At 38.1% G+C, this 12,031-nt stretch overlaps 1 protein-coding gene and 1 long non-coding RNA gene across 2 annotated transcripts in view; one reads left to right on the top strand and one right to left on the bottom strand.

The window, feature by feature from the left end:
• Positions 1-604: 604 nt before the first annotated feature.
• Positions 605-3,567, top strand: LOC121911994. The gene is made up of 3 exons (XR_006099993.1): positions 605-900; positions 2,668-2,780; positions 3,281-3,567. It is a non-coding gene; the product is annotated as an uncharacterized LOC121911994 (long non-coding RNA).
• Positions 3,568-5,806: 2,239 nt separating this feature from the next.
• The window catches only part of itsn1 (intersectin 1 (SH3 domain protein)), a 50,044-nt gene continuing 43,819 nt past the window's right edge, over positions 5,807-12,031 (bottom strand). The window contains exons 41-46 of the mRNA XM_042432853.1: positions 11,579-11,700; positions 10,285-10,367; positions 10,045-10,128; positions 9,360-9,424; positions 8,436-8,544; positions 5,807-8,325 (exon numbers count right to left, since the gene is read on the bottom strand). Coding sequence (XP_042288787.1) covers positions 8,177-8,325; positions 8,436-8,544; positions 9,360-9,424; positions 10,045-10,128; positions 10,285-10,367; positions 11,579-11,700 — 612 coding nt within the window. The 3' untranslated portion in view covers positions 5,807-8,176. The remainder of the gene's footprint in view (positions 8,326-8,435; positions 8,545-9,359; positions 9,425-10,044; positions 10,129-10,284; positions 10,368-11,578; positions 11,701-12,031) is intronic.

The raw sequence follows: 12,031 nt of genomic DNA, 5'->3' as shown, positions 1-12,031 counted from the left end.
GCCAATCAGCTGTTAATAAGCCTCTTCTATAGCGAACATATGGTGATTGATTCCGAAATCTAGTAAACTAACCAGTATTTATCAATTGAGATGCAATGATAGTGACTGAATCGTTGATACAGAACATTCGGCTCTTATCATGTGCGCACAAATTAACTAAAAATATGGGGATGAATCGATGTAGTAAATTAGGGCCTCGATATACAAATATTTTCCTCTCTATGATCACTCCGTAGCTCCGTAGTACACTGACTTGAGCCAAAATGATTTTATTTTCAAGGGAAAGTTGGTGACTTCCGCTATATTTGTAGCTTAATCTGTCTGTTTTGACATCACTTTAGTCAACTAGAGAAAACGCCCCCTTTCACTGCCTGTGCCAGCTCAACAGAAAGCTGGAGTAGACTCTCACACATGCTGTACATATAAATATACATATATATTTAAATATATATCTTTGTTTCATTGATCTCAGAGCTTTTATAATACATCCATGGTATCCACAGCAATTCTTATTTGACTGAATGGGCGCCATTTTTGGAATCCAGCTTTTATAATACATCCACGATGAAAATACATTTCTAGCCAAAAGAAAGACTTGACAGTAATGTTATGGATATGCAGTTCGTTTGACACGCCTCGGCCACCGTACTTATATGCTGCCCGTGAAAAGGTTTTGCAACTTTGAACTCAAATCAATCTACTTTTTTATAAGGAAACAGCGAGTCAACCATTACACTCTATTCGGGTTTACATTTTGTTTTTTGAGAAAAAGAAATAATCGAGATTATGGACGTGATAAAGAAGAAACTCAACTCTCTGCAGCAGCAACTTGATGATGCGGAAAACCGAGGACGGGCTCTCCAAACGGAGCTGGGCATTGAACGGGAACGGCGCCTACAAGTGAGATTATTCAACATTTATCATATTTAATACACGTTTTTGGAGTTTATCTTTAACCTCTTGCTCATCTTGATTGATGATTGTAAATAACTAACGCGAACAACGTCAGTGTCTGACAGCAGGAAACGATAAAAATACTCTTATAAAGCTCCCAGAAGAATTTAAAACCCAACCTGCGAACTCCAAAAGTACATGTGATACTTTAATTGTATCTTCTGATGTTAACATGAAATCATTTTACAGGTTTAAAGGACAATTAGGCAGACTTATGTTTGGCTGCGTTTTCTAACTCAACCCCGCCCTATAATGTGTGGATTAAATCACTGCTTCTCAAACTTTTTCAAGTCAAGGACCCTAAACTGACACCAGTTAGACCACGGACCCCCATTTAATAAGAGTTTGTCCCATCTGATAAGATTTTTGACTTTTGTTTCAGAAAGTGTATGAAACCCATGACCAAAATATTCACACATTCTGTCATTGTGTTCCTTATGGTTAAAATTATAGTGAAAATAACCGGACCTCACTTTGAAAACCGCTGGTTTAAATCACTGATAAATATTTCCAGTACCCTGAGTATCCAATATAATGTCAGTGTGGTTGTATGAATACAGATTTATAATGTTTCATAAGCTTGAATTCTTTTCATCAGTTGTTTCAGACATTTGGAAATGTTTTTTCCCCTGTTTTATCAAACATCCAAAAGTTTTATTTCTGCTAGTTTCAAAAAATGGTCCAAGACTGTTTAGGGACCCCAATATGCAGAAATATTAAAATACGCCATTTTTAGAATAGAAGACATTAACACATTTATACTGCATGCAAAAAACTGCTGTTTTTGCTCCAAACTGCATGGGGTTAGCTTAAAGTGGGCATGTCTGTAAAGGGGAGACTCGTGGATACCCATAGGACCCATTTTCATTCAGATATCTTGAGGTTAGAGGTCAAGGGACCCCTTTGAAAATGACCATGCTAGTTTTTCCCTCTCCAAAATTTAGCCTAACTTTGGAGCGACAAGCTAGCAAGACATGGTTGGTACCAATGGATTCCTTAGGTCGCCTAGTTTCATATGATACCAGTATCTTCACTGTAGCTCTAAATCTACCGCTTCTGAGAGACAGTAATGTCACCTGCAGACGCCAGCATGCTCAGGGAGTGGAAGGGGTTAAATTAGGAGCTGTAATCCTCCTCGGCCTCGCCTCTCTCTACACAGGAAGAAGAGAGTAGAGATGGTCATCTGTGACATCAGTCCCACAGGAAACAGGCTGGGAAGACGCAATCTGTTGTCTCCTCAAACAAACATGGGTTTAAATTACAAATGTCAAGTCAGCTGGGCCACTTAAGATATGTCAAAGGAACATGAGTCTACTTTTTTTTAAGGCCATTTAGTCAAAGCACATGTCTGGTCAAGCTGCAAAGTTCAGAACATCCTCAAATTCATTACAGTCGTTAAGAGTGATATGGATTACACTAAAGAAAACAGGAAAACATGCAGTATCATGAATATTGCACATGATTCCAGAGAGTAAAGAGGGATAAATAACTGCATTTAGATCATTTCACTGCAAGAAATGAGTAAACATGACTGAACAAGGAGCTTACATCTACTCAAACTCTTACAAAAGAGACAAGAACAAAACATTTTCACAGCTTAAACCATCCTAAACAGTGTTATTCCTCATAAGGCAAAAACATGTTTCCTGGCTGACCTGTGACCTCTCCCTCTCTCTCTCTCCCTCTCTCTCTCTTCTCACTGTACCACTATAGGCCGAGGGTACAGCGGCATCCTTGAACACCAAGATCCAGCTGCTGGAGGAGAGACTGGCCATAGCCCTGCAGAAAGTGGAGGCGGCTGAGAGGGCTGCACTTTAGAGTGAAAGGTGACCATTAACACAGGCTGCATGAGAGGATTTTTAAAGTGATTAAAGTAGAAGTTACTGTCACCATAGTTATGTTCATTAGTAGTCATAATGTAGCAACTGGCATCAACTACAATACAGAATAACGGTGTTCTTATGACTGCGCAAGCCATAAATTAATACCTTGTCTATGTAAAACACTACATTACCCACAATCCTAAAGCAGGTAGCACAAATCAGAGACATAGTTGTATCCATGTAGAGTTTAAACACTCTAAATTTTCACATAGATGTAACAAAGTTCCCTTTAATAACTGTAGCAGCCTTTTTTAAATTCTCTGTTTGTAAAATATTGCGAAAATCACCAACATCTCGAAGAGAATTAAAGATCTCTTATTAGAGATGAGATGTTCATTCACTGTTAGCATTCATCACAGTTTTAGTTTAGCCTCTCATGATGTTTTTTAGTGTTGTATTTACTAAACCAGACCACTGACCCAAACCACCTTTGATCCCTCAAGCTACAAGAACAAGCAAGATGGAAAGACCAGTTCACATCCCAGTGTGGATTGATACTTGGATAAACGACCCCCAGTCCACCACTGGTCATGTGCTTTAGTTAAGACTTTAATTGCACTGCCTTTAAGCCAAAAATATACCACTAACATCATTCCATCATCCTTCATAACACTAACATCTTGTTTAGTACCATTCTGCTTGTTTCACTCTCAGAACGCTAAAGCTACTATCAAAAATGCAAAATTAGGAATCACGCAAACTCTCATACAAACCACACAATAGATAACTCTGCACCATTCATGTCAATCATTCACTAGCCATAGCCTTGTGTACCAGTTTTTCCCCTTTCCCTCTTGTGTCTTGTTTGTCAAATGTTGTAGTGTTTAGTACTTGTCGCTGTAGTATTAGTAATAAATATGTCTGTAATTAAAGTGGACTTGTTTGTGTTTATTGTGTTTGCATCTCAGTCACTTCAACAATCATAATTCTCTTGTGTGGACAACAAGGAAGACTATTTCCCTGTTATTACACATATTCTAATATGAGTCATGTTTCTGGATGAATAATATCATGTTGGAGTTGTGCACAATGACCTTATACCCTCACAAAATCATAATTAAGATTTATAACAATCATAATTCTCTTGTGTGGACAACAAGAAGGACTATTTCCCTATTATTACACATACTCTAATATGAGTTGTTTCTGGATGAATAACTTCATGTTGGAGTTGTGCACAATGATAATTCATAAGACTATTTGAGTGTACAAATTCCTACATATGCAAGGCCCGGGGGGAAACACAATTTCATGAACTGAAAAGCATAAATGTAACTGTGGTGGGGTGACATTAAAGGTCTTCGTATCCTTGTATATCACCATTGTGAGCATGTTGGGCAAAACAAAATTATATACTGAGAGACCAAAAACGCAAAGATCTACAGTCTTGGTCCAACTGAAGTTTATTCTGAACATTGAAAGACAACAACGTACATCATCTTCTACAGTGATAATTAACAGCAGGCTGTCTCTATCGCCCCCATAGCACTCATATATTAACTCTCAGATAGCAGTAGTATTATACACAACCTGGAAGGTAGACAGTAAGAACAGGTTCAAACTGGATTAGGTTAGTTTCAGTAGAGTGTGGAGGGGGGGGGGGGGGGGGGGGGGGGGGGGGGGGAGGGGGGGGGTACTGGAGAGCAGTACAGAGGGGTTTGACAGGGATGTAAGACAACTTCATCATCATTCATCATCATCATCAGATTCAACACACATTCCTACACACTTTCCTCCACAGTCAAGCTGCTGCAGTCTCGCTGACTTCTGATTGGACAGTGGCTGGTCACTAAGGTAACTGGTGGTTGTCTCAGTGGTAATTCAGTAACCGTGGCGTTGAATTAGAACGACTAACTAAATGTACAAACTGGCCGAGTAGCTAGCTAACTAACATATCTACAACTCTGCTGAGTGAGCCAGCTGGCTAGGCTAACCATGGATGTATTACGTATTATGGGATGCTAACACAGCGGCCATTTTGAACGCTCAGGTCCTGAAACTGTGCCTGAAAGATTAAACGCTGCCTACAAAATAACTCCTGAGTCTGTATTTTCGACATGAGAAATCAAGTAAATGATAGGCCTACGCTTCAAAATCAAGCGGTTTAATTTGTGACAGTAAACTTAAAACAAAAAGAGATGCCTTATCTTTTAAAAACAGTGGTTATTTTTTACGGCAATAAACAAGAAAAAAAAAACAGGTGACAAAAGTAATTCCAGTCCACTATGTAAAAAAAAATGTCACAACTTGTGCAGTCTTTTTTTTGGCACCTTCTCACGAACAAACTAACACAACCGCAAAGTGAAGGCACCAGAAGTATGCGAAAGCTATTAAAACCACACATACATTTACTATTTTTTTCAAATATTACCTTCTGTAAACAAATAAGAAACTATCTAATCTCAAAAACTTGAAATAACGCTAAATATTTTGACCTGCTGCAGTCCAGCCTGTAGCATTTTTTTTTTTTTTTTTTGCTAATTTTGAGCAGTCATAGTTCATGTTCTCAGAATTACTGGCTAATATGACAACTGTTAATGTTCATCTGATGTTCTCATTTATATGTTGAAGTAAAAACTAGCTTTAAAGGATAAAACTGGCAATATATTGTTGTTTTTTATTGTCAACAAACCAGAAAAGACCAAAACCTACAACAAATTGATCCGACTGTATACAAAGTCTGATATATCTTATTCTTTTGTGTCGTACAGCTCTGTTGTTGTACAAAAAAAATGAAAAATACATCATTATGCCACACAGCTGCACTGGGTGATATATTCCCTTATTATCACAGACACACACACAATATAGTTTCTTTTGACTAAATCCAACACACGCCATCCTGCCGCCTGAAATACTCACTACAGAACTACAAATGAGGATTCATCCACAGCTGAAAATAGTCCCTGACAAATGCGCCATTTCTTCCTGTTTGAGTAACATTTGATAAAAACTACAGTGCCCAGCTGTTTTAGGAAATCACTGAGCCTTTTTTTAAAAATGATTCTATATATTTGTCACTTGTTTTTTTTAAGATTTACACGTTCAGGCTTGGAGAGCCACAGAGAGGGAAGTCAGAAAGTATAGAGACACGGACTAACGTATTTTCAGTTTTGGGCTTTTCATGGGATTTGTTGACAATAAAAAACATATAGAATAACACCAGTTTTATTCTTTAAATGTTTGTTTTTATCGCAGACTTCCAGGTAAACGTTCCTACTCTGATTCCTCAAAATGGCCGCTGTGCACATGCGCTCCGCTCTAATATCAGTGACAGTGTCTGTTTTAAAAGTGCTGGGAGTGCCAACGCACAGTAAAATTACTGTATTTCCTCTTTAGGGTTAGAGTGTGGAAATGATCTAAGACGCTGTTCCTATAAAATACATTTCCTGTAGTACCTGGCATGTTCGAGGGCTCCTGTCCCCCCTGAATCTTTCAGGGTTTTTCCGCCCCCCCCACCCTCCGTAGCGGTACCCATGCATAGTGACGGCCACGGTGGCAGCTCCACACAGCAGCAACGTAACAACAGAGTTCAGATGTGTGACAAAAGATCACCTAAAACTACGACCCCCCATGTGCGTCCAACATTAAAACATAGGAAAAAGTTAAGACATTCTTCTTTACAGTACCTCATTTTAAATTAGCTGTCACACCTGTTCCCTGGTTCGTCAATAATCCAGCCATATTATTATCAGCGTTATTATAATTAATACATGTGAAAGGGACGTCTTGACATGTCTGTAGTTTATGTACACTGGTCACTTGTCATATAGTGGGGTAAAATCTTTCTATATTTTCAGCTGATTAGCATCGTTAGCATTATTTCTCATTTAAACCTGTACATATGTCTTGACTTTCTGAAATTATGTGGCAAGTGTTCAGTGACGGTCAAAACAGACCAAAATACAAAATGTCCATTCACATGTGGTACCTCAAAGTCGCTCGAGACCTGTAAGACTTAATAAAATGTACACTGAACCGTACCTGTAATTAGCCAGTCCACCTTGACACTCATACAGTCAATCACACCAGCCGTCTGTCACACACACACACACACACAGGCACACGCACACACACACACACAGGGGGGTTCGGGTTTGTCGGGACAAACGAGGAGGGCTGGGATTGTCTGTGAGACTGTCTGAAGAAGCAGAGAGAGAGAAAACAGTAAAGACCCAGCTGATCTCCCAACAGGACGGGACCGAACTGGATCAGACTGAGGGATGACAGGATTAAACTGGACTGGGCTGGACTGGAATAGACTGAAAGAAACATCATTCACAGTGAGCTAACTGACTTGTGGAGTTTATTGTAAGAAGTGCTCTTCATCTTTTTTTAAACTGTCCTTTCACATCGCGGATCTGCTTTACTGAACTGAATTCTTGCAGGAAAAGCAGCACTCGCACTAAATTTAAGAGCTGAACAACAAAATTTAAGACTTAAAGATATCATCTAAGACATAATTATATTTAGGAATATTAAGAACTATAATTGGGAATGTATTGTATCTTCCACCAAAAGCACAAGATGAGCAGTAGAGGTTTTCACGGAACCAAAACCCGACTACACTCTATCTGATCTGGTTGGGTAGGACGTTGGTCTCAGGTTTGTGTTTCAATATTTGTCAATTTGTCTAGAAGAAATGCAGCGGAGAGAGGCGGAGTTGAGAAGCGTGCAGGCAATGCAGGAAAACTGAGCTTTCTCGGTCAATACACTGATGAATTTATCACATTTGACTACATTTACCATCAATGCTGATTGGACATCCACATAAAACGTGGTGAAATTTCCCTTTAAGTACTTTCTGCATAAAAAATTTGACTTTGATCAAAACTTTCTACTTTGTGCAGACTGGTTACAGCTGCATTAGAAAGGAGAAAAACATTTATATGTCGCCCCCTGCTGTTCAAAACTCAGAAGTGACCTTTAATTAAAGCATTTGAGTTTTGTTTTCAGATATTTATGATTATCTGCATGTTGTTTCACATGATGAAACAACATGACTGATATTCAAGTGTAATATTAGAGTTTTATTAGATTTTTCCCTCAAAAAAGGCTATAAAGATTTGCAAACTGCCACATAATAGCAGTGTTGTTGTAAATATATTTGCAAAAGGTTCCTGATTGTAATGAATTATTAAAAATCTGTATTTTTTCCAACAAGTAGATGGCTTAAACTGATAAATGTAATGTCTGTGTATGAATAAATAAGTAGGAATGATGAGAATTATGAGAATCCAGACCAGTCGAGTCTAATCCAGGTCAACTGTCAGGTCCAAAATCAAATCCTCTGCAGTCCAGTCCAGCCCAGTCCAGCCCAGTCTGGTCCTGTCCAGGCTTCACGGCTCCTCAAACAGCTGGAGGTCCAGCCTGACAACGATCTCTCCTGTGGGAACCTCGTGGAGCAGCAACCGCTTCGTGATTGGTCCTTTAGAGCCCTGGTCCTTCTTTATTTCAGCCAACCGGATCTCTGTCCTGCCCAGGAAGTCTGAGGTGGGGGGGGGGGGGGATCAAGGAAAATCAAAAATATAATCCCCTTTAGGAGAACAAGTAATCAGAAAGAAAATCCTATAAGGTCTGTATGTGACTGTTACTGACCGTCGGGGGAGAACTGGTCTCGTTCAAACACAGTGACACAGAGGACGTCTTGTTCCAGGTCCTTTATAAAAAACTGACAGTTGGAGTTCCACTTAGGATTCAACGTGTCCTACACAGATAGAAAACAACAAAATGAAATGAAATACACGTATTGAAGTCTTTTACAAATGATGATACACATGTTTGTTTTCTTCCACTATGAGAGAGTTGTGTGTAATGTCTCTTTACTGTCCTTTATTTTACTAAATAATAAAATATTACTATCAACCAACTGATGTGTGGTGCATTATCATAAAAAAGTATAGACTTGGACAAATGTACGGCTGCAACTAGTGATTATTTTCTTGATTAATTGTTTAGTATATGAAATGTTAAAATATAGTGAAAAAATTGCACAAGAGGCCACAGTGATGTCTTCAATTAGCCTGTTTTGTTTGACTAACAGTCCAAAACCTTCAGATATTCAATTCACTGTCATATGTGACAACAAAAACCAGGAAATTGTCGCATATAGGAAGCTGAAACCAGAAAATGTCGGATGTTTTTGCTTGATCAAAATAGTTGCTGATTAATTTTCTACCGACTGATTAATTGTTGCAGGTCTAGACAAATACATAACTTGGTTAAAGAATAAAAATAATATTTCAGTCAGTTCAAAGTGTAATTGGACTGTCTATCAGTATAGATTTTGTAGTTTTGATTATGAAATTCGACCTAAAGCATTTTTAACAAACTTTTTCATTTAAAATTTCTTCCTAATGACAATCTCTTGATTTAACAGCTCTCTAACATTATGTAAAAGTATGAAATACAAACCATTTTTCTGTTATAAGTCTCTAAAGAGCAACGACACAGCCTTCAAGTAATAATCAGTAATATAACGACGCTAAATAAGAACGTCAAATATGAGAAGTATAGTCATACCTGTAGCGTTTTTGTGATATGGCACTGGGAACCCATAGTCACCTCACAGTATGGGTTACTTTTTCCTGGAAATACAGATGTTGGGTTATATAATCTCCTTTTCTTTTACTGGTGCACCACATTCACTCACCACTCACTCACTGGAAACACACGACACACGACAGATCTCTTGGTTGGTAATGCATCAGATCACTTCCAGATTATTATTTTTGCTTGGATTAAATTTAGCAGAAAAGGATTAAAGTCTTGTTTTTAAGGTGCCATCGGGTCAGACACTTTTTCCTCAACAATAGTAGAACCAGCCTCTAACCAACAGGTGGATAAGTGTGTTGACTGGTGTCGTGACAACATTTAATAAATATACTGGAAAACAATTTAATGCCTCTTCTGTGGCATCTTCAACATACTGAACCAGATAGTTTAAAGGCTTGAAGGTAATTTCTGAAGACTTTCTGTCATATAGTTTGTCACACAGTCGGTTAAAACATACTGTATGTGCACTTATGGGAGAAGGAAAATGTGCCAGTTAGCATTTTTAGCGTCTAACAGTTGGCCTAAAAGTGAGATAACAGGTGTTAAAGACTGATGCTAACAATGCTAATAAGATGTTTTTAGCTTAGCAGGTAAATAAATATTTTTTTCCTATAAATAAAACTGAAAAGGTGCAGAGTGTTTGTGTACATACCATGGGAGCGACAGGGTTTGAGCTCGATTCCCTCCACAATGTTGACCATCAGTCTTCCGATACCTGTCGCCCTCTGAGAACGTACTGAGAGCGAGAGACAGAAAATACATGTGAGTTATTAAATATCATTAATATAGAGTTATGGTTAGCAGAGACAGAGGTTTGATTGTGGATTATTTGGATATTTAAATGTTTTCTCTGAACAAAACAGTCAGGATGGAGGGTAGAAAGACAGAATACCTAGATAAGCCTTCTCTCTCTTCTTCTTCTCTGTCTCAATGAAGAGTTCTGAAGCTGCTTTAATCTTCTGAACCCACGCCGTCCTGCACACAAACACACAAAGAAAAAACACCATCGGCACCATTTATAGCCAAACTAGCAGCCAGCCAGTTGGACCACCAGTTTGGTCCAGAATAAAATATTTCAACCAGTACAGGATGGATTGCCAAGAAATTTTGTACATTTATGACCCTCAGAGGATGAAACCTGCTGACTTTGGTGACTCTATGACTTTTCCTCTGGAGCCACCATGACGTTGTGGTTTTGAGTTAATGTCTCCACAACTATTGGATGGATTACCATAAAATTGGTTGAGACATTCATGTTCCCCAGAGGATGAACTGTGATGACTTTGTCAGTCCCTCAACTTTTCATGTATCTGATATTCACAGTCATCCAGATTATGGTACATCCAGAAGAGCTGAGTGTTTGACACCTGGACTTGTCCTTTCATCCAAAAACTGAAGAAGACTTTTGGCTTTTTGGAGGCGAAACGTTGTGACGTAAATCTAAAACAAGTCTAGTTGCCCTTGACTCAACTCCTCCAGATGCAGCTTTTCATTTATCATCAATTTTAAATAGTCATTTACGACTTGCCTCAGCTGCTCAACATGTTTAGTACTTAAATAGCAAATGTTAGCATGCTAACATGCTAAACCAAGATGATGGATATGGTACATATTATGCTGCATTGTGGTTAGCATTCTGATGTTAGCATTTAGCTCATTTAGCTGTCCCTAAATACAACTTCAAGTGCCACTAGCATGTTTGTAGACATTTTTTTAGTCTTGTTAAAGTAACTACAAATATTTCAGCTGCAGCGATTAGTTGATTAAAAGAAAATTAATCTGTTATCCTATTTTATTTTTCAACATTTGATAGTTTCAGGTTCTTAAATGTGAGAATTTACTGCTCTTCTTGGTCTTATATATAGTTAATTGAATATTTTTGGGCTTCAGAATTTGTGTCGGACAAAGTAAGACATTTGAAGACGTCACCTTGTGCTCTAAGATTTTCATTTCTGATGTTGATTAATCGAGAAAATAATTAGCAGATTAATTGATTATGAAAATAATAATAGTTGCAGGTTTATTTTCAGCCCAGAGGCAACACATCAACATAACCTTTTACACTGATGACCGAAACTACAAACTAACAAATGTAAGAAATGAAACATTCCAGGTTTGGAGTTCTCCTCAATCAGAAATGTGTTCTGTCTTTTCCTGTGTGTGTGTATATGAATGTGTGTTATTACCTCTCATTGATGCTCTCAGCTCTGAGTGTGTAAACTCTGTCTATGTGAGAGATGTGGAACAGCGGTTCATCTCCTGACGGGTCTGTCGGCAGCTTCACTAACACTTCGTTCAAGAAGATTGGCTGGAAGAGACGAGAAAAATACACATCACTTCAAATAAATACACTTCAGGTCATAAACAGTTCTTCAGCAACGTACAATATCTGCAGCTTTCAGAAAGATGGATTTAAGATGTTTTCAGCAATTTAATATAATAACATTTTTGTTTGCAACCATATTTTTTCTGATTAGTAAGTATTGCCTTTGCAATTTTTTGAAACAATGCATGTAAATTATGTCAAATCTGTTCAGTAAAGCAGAAAGGATGAGAAAAAAACATGTTTTATATTGTGTAATAACATTTTTTTTATTAATCAGAGTAGAAATGCAGCATCTCTCGTCATAAATATTACA

Source organism: Thunnus maccoyii, chromosome 14 (assembly GCF_910596095.1).
Source record: "Thunnus maccoyii chromosome 14, fThuMac1.1, whole genome shotgun sequence".
Taxonomy (NCBI): domain Eukaryota; kingdom Metazoa; phylum Chordata; class Actinopteri; order Scombriformes; family Scombridae; genus Thunnus; species Thunnus maccoyii.
Note: the sequence above shows the minus strand (reverse complement) of the source record. Positions and strands in the feature narration are given on the sequence as shown.